The 19,523-nt window shown below is 33.4% G+C and overlaps 1 protein-coding gene and 1 non-coding gene across 3 annotated transcripts; one reads left to right on the top strand and one right to left on the bottom strand.

Annotated features, from left to right (window-relative positions):
• Positions 1–541: 541 nt before the first annotated feature.
• LOC110669301 (shaggy-related protein kinase epsilon) lies at positions 542–4,696 on the top strand. 2 transcript variants are annotated; one of them, XM_021830903.2, is made up of 12 exons: positions 542–773; positions 918–1,139; positions 1,338–1,397; positions 1,527–1,799; positions 2,340–2,414; positions 2,489–2,545; positions 2,703–2,843; positions 2,945–2,995; positions 3,079–3,174; positions 3,268–3,351; positions 4,155–4,257; positions 4,362–4,696. In XM_021830903.2, the coding sequence occupies exons 2-12, from the start codon at positions 924–926 to the stop codon at positions 4,442–4,444; spliced, it is 1,239 nt and encodes a 412-aa protein (XP_021686595.1). In that variant the 5' UTR covers positions 542–773; positions 918–923; the 3' UTR covers positions 4,445–4,696. The 2 variants fall into 2 exon arrangements, with proteins under 2 accessions (XP_021686595.1, XP_021686603.1); XM_021830911.2 differs by having other exon boundaries at positions 551–773; positions 898–1,139.
• Positions 4,697–12,349: 7,653 nt separating this feature from the next.
• On the bottom strand, positions 12,350–12,456 carry LOC131176234 (small nucleolar RNA R71). Its single transcript, XR_009146358.1, has one exon. It is a non-coding gene; the product is annotated as a small nucleolar RNA R71 (small nucleolar RNA).
• Positions 12,457–19,523: the final 7,067 nt, after the last annotated feature.

Here is a 19,523-nt window from a genome sequence, read left to right as displayed (position 1 = left end):
TAAATATAAAAAATATATATATATATATATATTGATTATATAAATTTATATAAAATTTTGATAAAATTACCATAAGTTTATCAACACACAAAATTTTATTTCACGCGTTAGGAGCGTACGTTTTTTCTGTGCACAAAAGGAAAATCACGTGCAATACCAAGACGACGCCGCTCCATTGGCACATTATGATTACGTGGCGCTATGTTATTGGATAAAAGGGAAAAATTTTTAAAGCGCGTCTTTTCCTCCATGTACACCTCCTCCTATGCTAAATTCGTTATCCGAACCGTAAAAAAATTTCATCCTAAACTCGGAATTACAACGGACGGTTCCTATCCATCAAGAGCACGAGTCTCGTCCTTGTTATTTCATGTAGGATAATATTACTTCCTTAGTCTTAAAAGTGGGTCAAACACAATGCCGCAAGTATAGAACAAACCCAACAACTCTTCGACACGTGGCGAGCGACGGCTGAGCACGGACGTCAAAACTGACCTTTTACTAGATTTGACAATCCATTAGGGTCCGCCCTATTCGATCAGAATCAGAGGGACAAAAGAACAAAAGTATCCAAAGATAGTTGCTCCTGTCCGAGAGAGGTCTTTCTGTAGACTGTAGTCAAACTCAAGCCCATGAGGAAGCGTCCCTGAAAGTGTGAAGACTCCCATTTTCCTTTGTTTGTTTGGTTTACAAGAAAATGAAATTTCCTAGGGTTTCTCTCTTTCTTCATCTCTTTTCGTGCAAAATGTGAGAAGTTTTCTGCAACTCCACTGGTGGGTCTCTCTCATATTCCTCCTCATTTCCTCCTTATTTTCTTCTGTTTTTTAACATTTCTAACTTTTCTTCCTTGATAAACTTGCTGTGCATTTTTCTCAAATCTTCTTTTCTGTTTCTAAGGAAAATATATTTTGTTGAAGGAATTCATGGCCTCTGAGGGAACAGTACCTGCTTCGGCAGTCGGAAAACCTAGTGCTGAGGCAATGTTGGTTCATAAACTCCCAGAGGAAATCAATGAAATGAAGATTAGGGACGAGAAGGTGGAAAAGGAAATGGAAGCTACCGTCGTTGATGGAAATGGAACTGAAACAGGCCATATCATTGTAACAACTATTGGTGGTCGAAATGGCCAACCCAAACAGGTAAACTTATTCAAGGAATGTTTATGGATTCTCATGGAAAACTACCGTATTTTGCATTCTGCTGATCTTATTCATTGCTTTATAGTGGTTAGTGATTGATTCTAGTGAGGAGATTATGAATTTAAAAAAAAATTGAGCTTTGACATAACGTTGCTCATTAACTATGAATTTTGTTTTGTTTTGGTTCTTTTAATTTAGACTATAAGTTACATGGCAGAACGTGTAGTCGGGCAGGGCTCGTTTGGAATTGTATTTCAGGTGATAATTAATTACAATTTCTGACATTTTCTGAGTATTTTTGTTGCCATTGTTTTAAAATTTACAGTTTTCCAGTTCATTTGTATTATTTTTTTTTTGGTTTGCAATTTGCATCTTCTTATGTTGTAGGCCAAGTGCCTAGAAAGTGGAGAAACTGTTGCAATCAAGAAGGTTTTGCAGGATAAGAGATATAAGAACCGTGAGTTGCAGACAATGCGCCTTCTTGATCACCCCAATGTTGTTTCTCTGAAACATTGTTTTTTTTCAACAACTGATAAGGATGAGCTTTATCTCAATTTGGTGCTTGAATACGTTCCTGAGACTGTTTACCGTGTAGCAAAGCACTACAGCAGAGCAAATCAGCGAATGCCTCTTATTTATGTCAAACTCTATACCTATCAGGTTATATCTGGTATTTGAAAAATGCATTCTAATAGTAGGATATGAAAATTGTGGTAGATGCTCGTTGTGTGCTTGGGAGACATCTCCCTATTCTCTCCTTTTTATATAATTCTTATTTTTTACTTAATTACTTGCCAATAAAAGTAAAATAAAGAAAAACATGCTGATCATATACTAATACATAAGAATCAAGAAAGAAAAACACATAAAATATTCGATGACAAACATGGAGAACTTTATAAATTGCAGTAGTTATTTTATGATATATTATCAATTGTCTTTAAAAGATGATGTAGAAGTCCATTGGTTTTTTGCTGAGACTGCAAATAAGAATGTGAACATGAATTTTATATTTGCTTTTTATGGGATCAGAGTAATTGGAGAGATGGTTGCTGTTTAAATGGGAAAATGCAACATTGTTCTCCATATGGTTGGGCATTTTAATAAAATTCTTTATTAGGAAGTGAATGATAGTCTGATGGAGCTAATTTCTGCATTTTGCGTTACTTGACCATTTGATAACTGTTGTTCTTTTTGCAGATTTGTAGGGCTCTGGCATATATTCATGGAGGTGTGGGAGTGTGCCACAGGGACATTAAGCCACAAAATCTTCTGGTTTGTATCAGATATTTGACGATCTTCTCATATTATGATTGAATGACACTTACCCATCAATTCTGTTGCTGCAGGTTAACCCTCATACTCATCAGGTCAAGCTATGTGATTTTGGAAGTGCAAAAGTTCTGGTGTGCCCTCTTGCTTTTTTATTCATTTTGTAATGAAATTTTTACATGTGCTTATTTGCCAAGTGGGTACCAGAATGCTTGCTAGTTTGTTCTATATATTTTTAACATTTTCTATAAAGAATGTATGCATTGTGTCTTCACCTACAATTTCTGACAGGTCAAGGGCGAGCCAAACATATCATATATTTGCTCTCGTTACTATCGGGCTCCGGAGCTCATTTTTGGTGCTACTGAGTACACAACTGCAATTGACATATGGTCTGTGGGTTGCGTCCTCGCCGAATTGCTTCTAGGGCAGGTTCTCTACATTTTCGAAAGTTCACATTTTTAGCTTGTTATGAGCAGTTTCTGATTATTATCTTTCTGCTTTCCCATTTATTTCCATTCCAAATTTTATAGCCACTTTTTCCTGGAGAGAGTGGAGTTGATCAGCTTGTTGAGATTATCAAGGTACATTTCTCTGTTCTTTGTTTGCATGAGACTACTAAAAATGCTCCTGTAATTTGAACCAAGTTGATATTCCTTGTGCTTAGGTACTTGGCACCCCAACTCGTGAGGAAATCAAATGCATGAATCCGAACTATACAGAGTTTAAATTCCCACAAATCAAGGCTCACCCGTGGCACAAAGTGAGGACTCCTATTTCCTTCTGTATATCTGTTCTCTTTATATGTTTATAATTTTATTTGTTACTGACTTGGCAATTTTTTTCCCTTCACTAGATATTTCACAAGCGCATGCCACCTGAAGCAGTAGATCTTGTCTCTAGGCTTCTCCAGTACTCACCAAATTTAAGATTTACTGCTGTAAGTATTTCTTGCACCTAATACAAATAAAAGGCTGAGGTTTGGTGTTGCGTTTCATTGCTGAAGTGCATCTAGAGGTGTTTCTGCATCTATGTTCTTTTTCTCCATGGTAATTCAGGCATAGCTACACTCTAGAACTGAGCCATTATAGTATTATTGGCCTATTGGGGCAAATATTGTAAGTCCATCTTGCTTCATTTAGGCTTAATTTATTCTTTATCTTTAGTAGTTGCAAGCTATAATGCCCGCCCAATGCTGCGGACATAACATTTTACAATCAAAATATTTTATATTTATGTGATTGAAAAATAAAAAAAAAAGCGTAAAAATATATCTAATTCAGTTTAATAAATATTTCAGAATATTTTGCTCATATCTTTATTTATTGTAAAGTTGACTTTTCATTATATATATTGCATTTAAATTCTGTGCACATTGTTTAGTTCAATTTCAATTAGTGTTGATAATATAAAATGATAAAATATTATTACTTACTTATTATACGCTTTAAACTAAACATACTTTGATAATAAAATAAAAAGATATTTGATTGTAGAGTTTTTAGAGTCAATTGATGATGAATTATTTGAGATTAAATAATTTGCATTTCTCTTTCTTTTGCATTGTTCTTTGATGAAAATATAATTTCGTCCAAGGCCCATTTCAAAAATGAACGGCGGCCCATATTGTTGTTGCAGTATAAATATTTAAGCATAAAAACGTCAATCTACTGTTACTAGAACAGCGACAGAAAGATGAGTTTGTTGAATCAACTTCACATATGTTTTATGTATATTTTGCAGTTAGAGGCTCTTCTCCACCCATTTTTTAATGAACTTCGTGAGCCAAATGCCCACCTCCCTAATGGACGGCCCTTGCCTCCACTCTTCAACTTCGAACCTCAAGGTTTGCATTCTTTTCTACCTACAAGATCAAGGTTTGCATTCTTTTCTACCTACAATATAACTTGCTGATTTCATGCCTTTGCAATGATGATACTGGTATTGCAGAGCTGAAAGGAGCAACTTTGGAGAACTTGTCGAAACTGATACCAGAACATGCTCGAAAGCAATGTCCCTTCCTTAGTTTCTAGATCGCAACACCAGTGTTGATAGGCATGGCGATAAAAGTGTTGTTGTATTTCATTTGTGTAGCATCGCTTCTTGATGTTAACGACGATTAAAGTGCCCTTGCTTCATGTTTGTTATTTTGGATTTGCATAGAACAGTTTGGACTTATGGAGACTGTTGCGTTTCTTGATTTACTGTATGCTTGACACTGTTAAGGCTCCTAAATCATGACTTTAAGTGGATAATTTATGTAATTGTATTGTGTTTTAAGCCTATGTGCATTTGGCCTCTTGCAATCTCTCATTTTCTCTGTTCCTCCAGTAACGGATTTCTCAACCAGGTGAATATGTTCTGGTAGGTCTGCAATTGAGCAGAGATGACCGTTCTAGTACTTGAGTTTATTTTGTTTAAACTTAAAGTTGAGCTTAAATCAAATTCAAGATTAACATCAGGCTTATAAAATGTTGTGCAAGATTTGTTTAAATTTGTAAGTGAGCTCAATCTTGTGTTGATTTTAATAGAATTCTTATCTAACAATGTTCCCAATGTTCATACTAAATTTGCATATCAAAAACCTTAATATATTCAAAATTCATTTACAACTAACGCTTTGTTTGGGCTACTAAGCAAAATGGGTTAGCGAAAAATATTCTTATCAAAAAAAGTTAAGCCATTTGAAAAAATGATTTTTTTTTTATAAATAAAGTCATTTCTCTGGTTTGCTCTTCAAAAGTTTGGGTGAGGGGAGAGGAGGCTTTTCTACGGTCGGAACTTAATTGGGGGATTGTAATAGAATTTATAAATTACCCGCTAAGAGAAACAAATAATAAAACTCGAATTCTCAACTAATATTAACATTGATTGAATTCAATCAATCATTTTCAGTGATTTGTTTCATTAATAAATAATTTTAAAATGAAATATGTTAAAATTAAATTTTAATATATCCAACATTCTATAAAAATAATTATGATATCAAATGGTCCATTGATATTTGGACAGTTGAAACCAACCCCTAGAAACATTATCATAGTTTATTATATTTTATGCAAACTGCAGAGAAATTTTTTTTATTTTTTAAGATAAGGAATATACGCATATGAGATAAAGATAAAATTGAACTATCATTCAAATTATGATAATTTTAATAAAATTATTAATTTATATAATTCATATATTCTTACCATATTATTAAATTTTATAATAATTTAATTTAATTGAATGTTTTTTGACCAATAGTGCATTGATATTTGGGTAGTTGAAACCAACCCTAAAAGCATTATCATAGTTTACTATATTTTATGTAACTTGAGGAGAGATAAAGTGCCTGCTTTTTTTGTCCCCTAGTTTAGAATGGAGAATTTTATTAGAATTTAATTTAATTAATTATATTTTGATCAATTATAATATTTGAAATAAAAGAATTTTATCCTTTTTAATTTAAAAAATTTTATATTTTAAAAAATATATAAATTAAAAGTATACTTAATTAAAATATTTATTCAAAATTATATAGTAAAACATAGATTGGATGTGAGAATAAATTATCTCCATTAATATAATTTTATTATAAATAAAATTATATTATAAATAGCTATATTAAATAGAAGAATTATTCAATTATAAAATTATATTATAAAAAATTATAAATATTCTATCATACCATTCAAAATAGTATTTTTTTTAAATATAATTTTATATATTCAATATGGGCATAATGTGACACCTTTCTCTCCTATTTTTCTTTCTATCAAAATATGAAAAATAACATGAAAAATACATAAATCACACAAATCACTTATTTTCTTTTCAATATGAAAAATATTTTTTTCAATTTTACACTTATCAATTATTATTCCCAATACCTTTATCTTTTATTATCACCTTCATATATTCCAAGGGTGCTTTAATTAATCATTAGATTTTTTTAATATAAAAAGATATTATATAATCATTTTCTTAATTCTTGTGAAAAACCTTGGGAGCAAATGCAATAATATTAAAATAAATCAATGTCCTTATATGAAAAATCCCACACTGAATATGATAATTAAAGGTATTATTATAAAAGCACTTAATTTTTATACAAAAATTACATAATTATATTGATTAATTTACAATAAATACAAATCAACTTTATCTGTAAAGCATAATTATAGAAGCAAATATTTTAAAATAAATATAATTCTTTTAGTAATGTAATAATTTCTCTCTTTATTTTTTTTTCTATTAAAAAAAACACAAATCACTTCATTTCCTTTCCATATAAGAAAAATTTATTAAAAAAAATTTTTTAATTTCCATAAATATTTTATTTTCATTCTAATTCCACTCAATTTTCCATCTATAGCTTCCTTTCTATAAATAGGCCCTAAAGTATTATAAAAAAATTATTTATTTATTCTTAAATTTTTATAAATAAGATGTAGTAAATGTAGTTTTAAATTAATTTTTAACTTTTAAATCAAACTATTTTAAAAAAAAAAATTAAATAAGAATTCTAAAAATAATACTAAATAAATTTCAAAAGCATTGGTTTAATTGTCTAAATATATTATAAGATTATTAGTATTTGATTTTAACTTAACTAAAAATTATTATTTATTTTTCAATTGAAATTTAAATTAATAAACTTACAATTCCTGACCTTAAAAAAATAGAGGTTAAAATTTTAATTATAAAATAAAATATTAATTTGTGAATAATACATTTTTTAAATACAAATATTTAATGATATCTTGGAAGAGGTTATGTAAGAGTAAGGATCAAGGGGGTATAGGCTTTCGTAGGTTGCAGGAGTTTAATGTTGCACTTTAAGGGAAGCAAGCCTGGAGGTTAGTTTAGCATCCTTTTGTTATTGCTAGGTTGATATCTATTAGGTATTATCCTAATTCTTTGTTTTTGAGTGCTCATTTGAGTATGAATCCTAGCTATATTTGGAGACGTGTTCTTGAAGTGCGAGATTTATTGAAGAATAGTTGTGTTTGGTTAGTGGGGGATGGTAAAGACATTTATGTAATACCCACCATTTGTCAGAAATCTATTCATAATGGAATATTTTAGTGAAAATCGAGATTTCACTATCTTGGGAGTGACAGTAAAATATGAAAATATGTGCATGTATGTGTGTTTAGAATGTTCAAAATATATTTAAGAATGAAAAATATTTTAAGGGTTTTGTTTTTTAAAAGTTATAGAGTGGTTGTTTTGGGCAAAAGGAGTTTTAACAGTTGAAGGACAGGCTTTTGGCAGTTGAAGTCATTTTTATGGTTCAAATGCCCATTTGGGCAGAATCAACTCAGGCAGCCAAAAGTTGAATTTTCGACAGCCGAAAGTCCCTTGACAGAGAGGGTATAAAAGGGATCTCAGCTCATTTTCTACCCAAAACACTTGGATTTTTCTTCTTTCCTCTCCCTCTCTCAACTTTAGGGTGTGCAAGGAGCTCTTTGAAGATATTCCTTTGAATTTTTGAAGATCTGGAGGTGAATTCTTCCATTTAGAAGTGTGAAAGAGTATATTCAAGTTTTGATATTTTAGTTCTCCCACCTTCAAGCTCTAAGAAAAGAGGTAACCTTCTTTTCTTCTTGATCTAATAGATAGATCTAAGAGAGTTGCTAAGGAATGGGGTAAAGAATGGGGTAAAGCTTTAATTTCATGATAAGTTGTTTCAAGTTAAGTTTTTGGAAGTTTATGCTATGTTAGGTTTGGGGAAAACTTAGGATTTGAGTTTTGGTGAATGTATATGTGTATTAAGCATATTTTCTAGTTGTTCTAGGCCCTAGATATGTGTATATGTGATGGGGTTGTATTTTGAAACTTTGAAATGAGTTTGGGTGTTAATGGGGGAATGGATATACAGGTTTTCGACTTGAAAATTCTGAAAATTCTCAAGTTCAGCTGCTGAAAGCCATAGGTTCAATAGTCGAAGCTTGCATTTCTCAAAAAATTTAGAAATTTTCCAAGTTCAGTAGCTGAAGTCGCAGACTTCGATAGCCGTCGTGGCTACTACCCAAAATGGATACCTAATGTTCCAAGGTTCGGCAACCGAAACCTAAGGCTCGGCAGCCAAAACCTAAGGCTCGGCAACCGAACTTGGTTCTGCCCACTTATTTTCTCTTTCAATTTCAAGATTCCAAAACCTAATTTCATGATTCCTAAAGGCCTAGAATAGGATATTTATGTTATGTATAGAGTTTTAGAGCCTTGTATAACACTTTAGGGTCCAATTTTATAGGAACGGGCTTAAGGGACTCAAAAAAGTAAGGATCTGAGGATAGCTTCCATTCAAGTAAAGAGGTTGATAGGCTATATGTAACGCCCTCACTTTAGGTAGTCCATACATTTTGCTGTTCCGGTGACTAACGTCTGTTCGAACAGTCAGAATGTCTGGAACCAGACTTAAACTAAAGTGAGGAGTCATAAATAACCTAATAATGACTAAGAAAAATTTAGAAAAAATTAAAGAAATGAAATGCAAAGAGGTTAAAGAAGCCGAGGCTCCGGCGATGGGTAACCCTAACGGGAAGTAACTATGAATACAATTGTCAGCCCCAGACCTGTGGGGAAATCTGTGAAATAAATAATTGGGACTTAATTGAAAGATTAATGAGATTTAATGACAATAAAAGTGTCATGGGAATGCAAGAAAAATTATGCTAATCGGTAAGTACAATTGTGATGTCATGAACACAATAAAGGGCATTTTGGTCTTTTCACCTTCAAAGTTGATTTTTGACCAATATGTCCATTTAATTAAGTAAGATTTATGTAATAAAATATGAAGAAATATTGATAAAAATTTAAATGAAAATGAGTAGAGAAAAGAAGAAAAGAAAATAAAAAAATGAAATTTAATTCTAATTATGACATGCATGATGTCAAAATGATGCAATTAAAATCTCTAACCAATTAAAATGAGACAACCACTTATAAAAGGGATAAAAAAAATTAAATTAAACAAAATTGAATCATCTTTTTCCTTGGAACCCATATGGCCGAACCACCATTTTAAGAGCTCTCCTCCATTTCTTTTCATTGTCTTCATTCTCTCTTGAAATTCCATGAAATCTCACCACAAAACCCCTAATCCCCAACACAAAAATTAGTTATTAGGTCTTCGAGAACTGTTTGGCAGCCAAGAATTTGAAGGAAAGTGAAGTTTGGAAAGCCTTGGAAGATTGACCAACTAAGGTTAGTGCTAAACTCTTGCTCCTTCTTCTTCTAATGGTGAAAATGAAGTGATTTACAATAAAATTACATGATAAATGATGAAATTGATGGATGTATGCTTGACAAGAATTTCTGCCAGCTTTTGTAGGAGTAGGATTTGAAGTGTTGATTGCAAATAAACTTGATAAATTACTTGAGTATGATGATAAGTAATACTAGTGTGCTTAATTGGTGTGTGTTGTATGAATCTTGAATTGGGAGCTAGGGTTTTGAGGAGAAAATTTAGGGGTCTGTTAAATTGTTATTGAATTGATGTTGTTAAGGTCAATTAATGACCATTTGATGTGGTTTGATATTGCACTCATTTCATATAGGCATTTTAGGATAGTTTTGCATCCATTTCGCCCTTATATTTTAGTATATTTTATGTTTTTAGCTTTATTTTAGCCTATTTGTCAACTTTAGTTACTTTATATTTGATTTTTGTAATTTTGTTGTTTTTGATAGGTTTTTGTGGCAAATTGAGGGCCAATGAGTGCATTAGGAATTGATTTGAAGAAATTTGGAGCCCTTTAAGCATGGAGAAAAGTTGGAGAAATTAAGTATTAAAAGATTAAGTTAGCCAAAATTTGCTTGAGACTTTACTTATGATGTTACTCAGGGTATGCCATATTGCTTAAGCTTAAGCCGCAAGTTAAGCATAGCTTAAATCCTACACATTCAAGCTTTCATCCCAAAACTTGTTGAGAATTGCTTGAGACTTGCTTAGGGTAAGCAACAGTGCTTAAGGTGCAACTCAGGTTAAGCTGGAAGTCAAGTAAGAGCAGAAAAACTCCTTTTATCCTAAACCTACCGAGACTTGCTGAGGGTCTGTTTAACCTTAAGTAGACAGTGTAACCACAGGCCAAAAATTACTGAAGAAGCTGCTTAGAGTAAGCAGTACCCTAAGTAGACTGCCCAGAACGTGGATAACTCTGCTGACATGGATATTTTTATACCTCATTTCCTATCCACTACTTAGCTCTTATCTATTTTTAGGGCAACTTTTGGGACTATATAAAATCATCATTTTCTAGTTTTTGCCACAAGAAGGAAGGAGAGGAAACAATAAGAGAAAAAGAAAAGAAAAATTACAAAGATAGAAGGGAAAAAGGCGCCATCAATTTTGCAAAAGAGGAGTTACTGCAGCCATTTCTAAAAGCTCCAAGACTCAGAGTTTTTGGTCCCTCTACCTGGGTTTTTCTATTTTTATCCCTCTTATCATGTTTTTCTTTACTTTTCCATCAATTTCTCTTGTAAATACCAACATGAGTGAGTAAACTCTCTAGATTTTAGAGTTGGAAAATATGTTTTAGATTAATTAGTGGATTTGGACTGGTTATTTCTATATTTTATATAAATATGAGTTTTGATTCCTTCCTTGTGTGCTTGATTTACTTGCCTAATGTTGATATCCATTGGGTATTGTGTTAATCTCTGATTGAAGGATCGAAAGGTGAAGGTCATTGATAGATAATCAAGGATTGGAACTTAAAATTACTTAGATTTAGAAATAAACTAGGGTTTTAAGAGGAATTAATGATTGGTTATAAAACTTAATGGGTTTTAAAGTAATAAAACATCATACGAAAGTAGGTTTGGTTATTTTAGAACACACTTTGGTTTACTTGAAAAAGATATCAAAGAAATTAAGAATCAATCACCTTCAAACTCTGTTTTCCATAAAAATTGGAATACCCAAGATCAATCCCAATTAATTTATGCATAAACCCCCAAATCTGGAATCATTTTTATCATAATTAGACTTTGATTCAAATTAGCAGTTATTAATTTAGTTCAATTGCACTTAGATTTAGAATTTATTTGCTTGCTCTTTACCAATTTTAATTAGATTTATCAATTTACTTTGCTCATTTACATTCACCCTTTATTCATCAATCATAAGCCCAAATAATCGCTGCATTCATAGTTTGGTACTCAAACGACAAATCCTCATGGGAACGATACTTGACTTATCACTTTATTACTTGGTACGACCCGTATACTTGCGGATACAAGCATCAAGTTTTTGGCGCCGTTGCCAGGGATTTGATTTTTGTTTGATATTGAATGATTGTTTATTTGGTTAATTTGGGCATTTATTTTATTTTATTTTTAATTTCTTTTACCATTTTACTTTGAGAATTTATTTATTTTGTTTTTTAGGTACCTTTATTTTATGAGAAGGACAAAAAGTGAAGAAATCAATTTATTCTTTGATCTAGAAATAGAAATGACAACAAGAGCTTTAAGAGCAGAAGCTAAGAGGAGAAAAGCTGAATTTAAAGCTCAACAGCAACAAGAAAGAGCAAGAGTAAGAGCAACTATAAGAAGAGATGGCTAACAACAATAACAACTATTCTGTGAAGGATCAAGCCTATCTTAACATTGGGGATTTCATGCCAAGTATCACAAGACCAAGAGTAGAAGCTAATAATTTTGAACTGAAGCCTGCACTTTATCAGATGGTATAACAATCACAATTTGGGAGAAGTCCAAGTGAAAGTCCACATGTTCATCTAGCACACTTTCTTGAGATCAGTGATATGTTAAAGATAAATGGAGTTTCTGATGATGCAATTCAACTTTGATTATTTCCTTTTTCTTTGAAGGACCGAACTAGAGAGTGGTTACATTTTTTGCCACTGGGTTCTATCACAATATGGGATGAACTTTCTCAAGCATTTTTAGCTCAATATTTTCCACCAAGCAAGATAGCTAAGCTAAGAAATGAGCTGACTTCTTTCAAACCTAGAGATTATGAGAGCTTGTATGAAGCATGGGAGAGGTACAAGGATTTGCAAAAGAGATGTCCACACCATGGGATTCCTAAGTGGATGCTTGTTCAATACTTTTATAATGGAGTTTCACTAGCTATTAGAAGTACAATTGATGCATCCTCTGGAGGTGATCTTATGGAGAAATCTGAAGATGAAGCTTTTTTTGCTCTAGATAAAATTGCTTATAATAATTACCAGTGGAGTTGTGAGAGGAATGAGAACAAGAAATCGTCTGGTATGTTTGAGGTTGATGCCATGAATATGATTAATGCTAAGTTTGATGCTTTGACAAAGAAGATGGACAAGCTAAGCATGAAAGTAGATTCTTCAGTTGGAGGTTGAAGTAATTCAGTAGATGTTGGAGCTGCGAATGTCAACTGTGCAACTGATTTTCCTACATTTGATTAAGATTTTTCAAGTGAGCAAGTTGATTATGTGGGAAACTACAATCAAAGACTAAGTGGTAACCCATTTTCTACAACTTATGATCCAGCATAGAGAAATCACCCTAATTTCTCTTAGGGTGGTAGACAAGGACAACACCAGAATTTTCAGCAACCTTCTGGGTATCAACAATATCAAAATTTTCAGCAGAATATAGGTCCTCCTCTTGGGATTCCTAAGCCTCAAAATGCACCTGCTCAACCACAACCACAACAGACTCCACCACAACAAGCACAACCAGACAAGACAGCTAGATTGGAAGCCATGATTGAAACTCTATTAGTAAGCCATCAAAGTCAATAAGAAATAATTTCTTAATTAGCATCTAAAGTGGATCAAATGGTAACACACAATAAGATGTTGGAGAATCAAATAGCTCAACAAGCTAGCTCTTCAAATAGTAAAGCATTTGGGAAGCTCCCTAGCCAACCTGAAAATTCAAGAGAGCATTGCAAGGCTATTACATTGAGAAGTGGGAAAATATTGGAGAGTGGTGATAAAAAGATTGAAGAGAAAATTGAAGAAGAGAAAAATAGAGAAGGAGATGAAAAAGATGAAGTTGAGGTTAGAGAAGAAATTGAGAAAGAGAGTTCAGTGGAAGAAAAAGGAAGTAAAGAGAGAAAGAGTGATGTAGCACCTAAAGCCTACATGCCACCTTTACCATTCCCACAAAGGTTCCAAAAAGCAAAGTTGGATAAACAATTTAGGAAGTTTTTGGAGGTATTGAAGTCTTTGCATGTGACTATTCCTTTCACTGATGCCTTAGCACAAATGCCTTCATATGCTAAATTTTTGAAGGCGATTTTGTCTAATAAGAAGAAGTTGGAAGAATTTGAGACCGTAGCTCTTATAGAAGAAAGTAGTGCTATCTTATAAAATAAGCTTCCACCCAAACTGAAGGATCCTAGTAGTTTTTCCATACCATGTCACATTGGAGATATCAGTATAGATAAGGCTTTATGTGATCTTGGAGCCAGTGTTAGTCTAATGCCATTATCTATCTATGAGAAAATGAAGATTGGAGAAATGAAGCCTACCACTATTTCATTGTAGTTAGCAGATCGGTCTATTAAATTTCCAATTGGGGTAATTGAGAATGTTCCTCTGAAAGTTGGAAAATTTTTTATACCAGTGGACTTTGTAGTATTAGAAATGGAAAAGGATGTATACACTCCTATTATTCTTGGTAGACCTTTCTTTGCTATTGCTGGAGCTGTGATTAATGTAAAGAATGGAAGGCTTACATTAGAAGTTGGGGAAGAAAAAGTTAAATGTAATCTGTTCCAAGCAATGAAAAAGAAAGATGATTCAAATTCATGCTTGAGAATTGATGTGGTAGATGAAGTGGTCAGACAAGTGTTCAAAAAGCAACATCCTGAAGATCCCTTAGAAGCTTATTTAGTTCACAACATCAAAAAGGGGGATGAGATTAAAGAAGCTGCAGAATATGCTCAAATTCTGGAAGGAAATTTACCTTTGCCTATGGCTAGTGTTGAGGAGATTGGAGATTTGAAGCAAGATACAACTTCACCACCAATGCTTGAAAGAAATGAAGCACCGAAGGTAGAGTTAAAACCTCTTCCAACAAATCTCAGGTATGCTTTTCTTGGTCAAAATTCTAAATATCCTACGATTGTTAGTGCTAAGCTGAATGATAGTGAAGTTGAAAAATTATTAAGAATTCTTAGAAAACATAGAAGGATAATTGGTTATACCATTGATGATATTAAAGGAATACATCCTTCTGTGTGCATGCATAGAATTTTGTTAGAAAATAATAACAAAGCCTCTAGAGAGTCACAAAGAAGACTGAATCCAAATATGAAAGAGGTTGTGAAGAAAGAGATCTTAAAATTGCTTGATGCATGTATCATTTATCCTGTTTCTGATAGCAGTTGGGTAAGTCCAGTTCATGTTGTACCCAAAAAAGGGGGCATCACAGTAGTAAAAAATGAAAATGATGAACTAATACCTACTAGGAATGTAACTGGATGGAGAATGTGTATAGACTATAGGAAATTGAATAATGCAACTAGAAAGGACCATTTTCCATTACCATTTATAGATCAGATGCTGGAGAGATTAGCTCATCATTCTTATTTTTGCTATTTGGATGGCTATTCAGGTTCTTTCAAATCCCTAGTCACTCGGATGATCAGAATAAAACCACCTTCACATGTCCCTATAGTACCTTTGCATATCCAAGGATGCCATTTGGATTATGTAATGTCCCAGCTACATTTCAGAGATGTATGATGTCCATATTTTCTGATTTCATTGAGGATATTATGGAAGTGTTCATGGATGATTTTTCTGTGTATGGTAAATCTTTTGATGAATGCTTATCTAACTTGTTTAAAGTTTTGCAGAGATGTGAAGAGTTTAATTTAGTTTTGAATTGGAAAAAGTGCCATTTTATGGTACAAGAAGGAATTGTTTTAGAAAATCTTGTGTCAAACAGGGGAATTGAGATGGACAAAGCAAAGGTAGAGATTATTGAGAAAATGCCACCCCCAACATCTGTGAAATGAGTGAGGAGTTTCCTGAGGCATGCTGGATTTTACAGGAGATTCATCAAGGATTTTTCTAATATTTCTAAACCTCTCACTAATCTATTGAGTAAAGATGTGGAATTTCATTTTGATACTGATTGTATGAATGCTTTTTGCAGGATAAAGGAAGCTTTGATATCTGCTCCTATTATGCAGCCTCCTGATTGGTTGTTACCTTTTGAGTCAATGTGTGATGCTAGTGACTATGCCATTGGGGCTGTTTTAGGACAAAGGAAAGATAAGAAGGTGTATGCAATCTATTATGCAAGTAGGACCTTAGATGATGCTCAAATACATTACTCTACTACAGAGAAAGAATTTTTGGTAGTGGTATTTGCAATAGATAAATTCAGGTCCTATCTTGTGGGATCTAAGTTAAGAGTATACACAGATCATGTAGCTATCAAGTATCTCATTCGGAAAAAAGAGGCCAAACCTAGGTTGATAAGGTGGGTATTACTCCTTTAAGAATTTAATATGGAAATTAAGGATAAGAAAGGAGTATAAAATGTAGTAGCAGATCATTTATCCAGATTGAGGGAAGAACAAGGAGATAATTTGGGGAGAGAGCTTCCAATAGATGATTATTTTCCTAATGAGCAGCTATTGGCAACTATTAGTGTAAAGATCCCTTGGTATGTAGATTTTGTGAACTATTTGGTGTGTGGAATCCTTCCATCTGATCGAACATGGCAGCAAAAGAAGAAATTTCTTTTTAATGTGAAGGATTATGATTGGGAAGAGCAATTTTTATTTAAAAGATGTGGAGATGGGCTGATTAGGAGATGTTTAGCTGATGAGGAGATAGGGGATGTCATTAAAGATTGCCATTCTTCACCTTATGGGGGTCATACGAGTGTTACAAAGACTACAGAAGAAGTTCTTCAAGTAGGGTTCTTTTGGCCACATATGTTTAGAGATGTAAGAAAGTTTGTAAATGCATGTGATAGGTGTCAAAGGATGGGAAATATCTCAAAAAGAGATGAAATGCCCCTCCAAAATATATTAGAAGTAGAACTATTTGATGTTTGGGGCATTGACTTTATGGGACCCTTTCCATCATCCTTTGGACACAAGTACATCTTGGTTGGAGTAGCTTATGTGAGAAAATAGGTTAAAGCTATACCATATCCAACTAATGATGTTAGATTTGTGGTTAAATTTCTTAAGAAATTCATTTTTACAAGATTTGGAGCTCCACGTGCCATTATAAGTGATGGAGGTTCTCACTTTTGCAACCACCAGTTTGAAAGACTATTACAAAAATATGGAGTTAAGCATAAGGTTGCAACCCTTTTAGATTGGTTTATGGGAAAGCTTGTCATTTACCTTTGGAGTTGGAGCATAAAGCATATTGGGCTATAAGGACACTTAATTTTGACTCAAAGACTGCAGGAGAAAAGAGAATGTTGCAATTAAATGAACTTGAGGAACTTAGATTGGATGCTTATGAAAATGCCAAGCTTTACAAGGAAAGAACTAAGAGATGGCATGATAAGCACATTAGGAGAAAAGAATTTCAAGAAGGAGATGTAGTTCTCTTATATAATTCCAGATTAAGGTTTTTTCCTAGAAAATTAAAGTCAAGATGGTCAAGGCATTACACTGTTACAAAGGTATATCCATATGGAGCTGTGGAGATTGGGAATGAAACCTCAGGTATTTTCAAAGTTAAAGGGCAAAGATTAAAGCACTACTTTTTTGGAGAACCCACACAAAAAGTTGTAGAGGTTTCATGGCTTAATTCCCCAACTGAGAATTTTTAGGTGATTTGGAGTGGAAGGTCAAGCTTAAGACCTTAAACAAGCGCTTCTTTGGAGGTAATCCAAGCGTATCCTTTTATAGTTTATTAATTTTCCATTTTATTTTATTTTGGTTATTACCCTCATTAAACTCAAGGGTGACATTTGTTTATCTTTTGAAGGTCATTCATAAAGATTGGGCAAGTTGAGACTTGTAGCAAAGAAAGGAAGAATTGAAATGGAGCAAGTATAAAGCAAATTCCTACAATTTATCTAGTCCCTGTGAACAGTAACACTTTTAAACTTGTGCTAAATTGCTGATATTGAAATCTACTTGATAGCACATGTCTGATTTTGTGTCTTGTGTAAATTTTTGTGAAATGCAACTTGAATAAGGATCAATTTTGATATTTAGGACTGATGTGAGCTTTATTGAAGTTCAAAAATAGTGTTTATTGAGTTTTACCTTTTAGTGTATTTATAGTTTTTATAATTTATTAGAATTTGCATAATTCTGTTTAAGTTATTGTTTATGTTACTATTTACGCTACTGTTCATGTTACTTAAGAAGTCAATTTCTATGTCTTTTCTGCAATTTTTGAATGCTTGGAATTTATCTCAAATGCTACTGAAAATGTGTTTTGGGTATAAATTTAGGAATAATACCATTTCATTAAGTTTGCAAAAGGGTAATAATAATTTGTGCCTAATTTGAGCTATTTGTCTCTCAATTCCCACATGCTTGTGCTATGCTTGATAAGTTTATGAGAGATGATGAGCTTAAATTCTTCAATTTTCTGGTGTTTATGTGTATTTGGTAATTGCTGAGGGTCATGATAGCATTCCATGGCATTTGCACTGTTTTTGGTAAGTGAAATCATAATTTTTCCTAAAACCTGCTGAAATTTGTTGATGATGTTGCCTATCCTAAGCTGTACCCTATGCAAATCCTGCTTAACCCTAAGCAAATTCGTGCTTGACCCTAAGGATTTCCAAACTCTTTAGTTTAGCAATTACTATGTGCTTACCCTAAGCTGTACTCTATGCAATCCATGCTTAACCCCAAGCATTACCCCAAGCCACCAATGTTTGCCCTAAATTTTGAAAGTCCTAAACTTTTGCCACTTTTATCCTATTATCTCTCCTGAAAAACTAGAGCACACTCCCACTCCCTCCACTATCTCTTTCGGCTAATCTTTGAAAGTTAAAGAGACTATTCCTACTTATTAAATGGTGAGAACCAAGATATGGTCTACCCACAAGCCCCGTAAATCCAAGAGATTTGCTAAATTGAAAATGGCCACTCCTTCTTCGCCATCTGTTAGTGCAAACCCTACCCCAAGTCCAAGCCCACCACCACCACCACAATCACCACCAAGCCACAATCGCCACCACCACCTTCACCACCACTACCCCAAGACCAAACACCCTCCCTCATCCCGCCGACACCTCTCATAACACAACATGAAGCCACTATAGAAACCCCCATCCTAGCCCCTGCCATCGAAACCCCTATTGAAACACCCATTACCGAAACCAAGTTTAAGAACTAACGCTTGAACCTGCGCCAACTCAAGCCAAACCTAAAACTAAAACCAAAATGGCTTCAGGTAGAACCAAGAAAGCCTCTGTTGTGAAAAGAAAAGGGTCATCCCCTAATCCTATGGACTTACAATCTTCACCTAGGGTTTCCTCAGAGCTAGTTAGTAAGAGAATAAGGTCAGCATCATCAATTCCACCACCAGTTGCTCCAATTCCTGCATTTCAGTCACCCTTAACATCTTCTTAGCCTGCCAATGCTTCGGCAACACCTTCAGCATCTACATATGACATAGAGGAGGTAATTTCTCCATTACCTTGGGCTTTCAAAGAAATAGATATGAAAAATTCATATGAGATTTTAGCTTCCAAGCCCATTGTAGTAAATAAATATATGGATGAACAAATTTTGAGAGAATTAGAAATTTATGATTCTATGTTTGCTTATTTAGATGCTATCAATTGGATTGAGTTTGCTAGGATCAGGGAACCAGTGTATAAAGATTTGACTTTGGAGTTTTTGAGTTCCCTAAGGTTGAATTTCAAACCTATTGTCCCTGGCCATAGAGATGTAATATGCTTTAGATGTGCTGGTATTGATAAAGAGTTAAATATGGGCTCTCTGAGTGCAATCTTTGGTTTTCAAGATGTTGGATATAAGAGTTTTGAGTGGCAACAAACCATTTATGATCCTATTAAGTTCTGGAAGGAAATTGCTCCTTATGGAGGATATTATAGGCAGAGGACTGCAAAGGCAACCAGGATATTGGATCTTGTGTTGAAATATCTTCATAGATTTATTTCCTACACTGTCTTATGTAGAGGGCACAGTAATAA

The sequence above is a fragment of the Hevea brasiliensis genome, chromosome 18 (assembly GCF_030052815.1).
Source record: "Hevea brasiliensis isolate MT/VB/25A 57/8 chromosome 18, ASM3005281v1, whole genome shotgun sequence".
Lineage (NCBI taxonomy): Eukaryota > Viridiplantae > Streptophyta > Magnoliopsida > Malpighiales > Euphorbiaceae > Hevea > Hevea brasiliensis.
This window is presented reverse-complemented; position numbering and strand designations above follow the sequence as displayed.

Coding starts and splice junctions, on each gene's coding strand:
- LOC110669301 (XM_021830903.2), top strand. CDS start 924: ATGGCCTCTGAGGGAACAGTACCTGCTTCGGCAGTCGGAAAACCTAGT. Junction 1,140..1,337: donor GAAATGGCCAACCCAAACAG/GTAAACTTATTC, acceptor CTTTTAATTTAG/ACTATAAGTTACATGGCAGA. Junction 1,800..2,339: donor TCAAACTCTATACCTATCAG/GTTATATCTGGT, acceptor TTCTTTTTGCAG/ATTTGTAGGGCTCTGGCATA.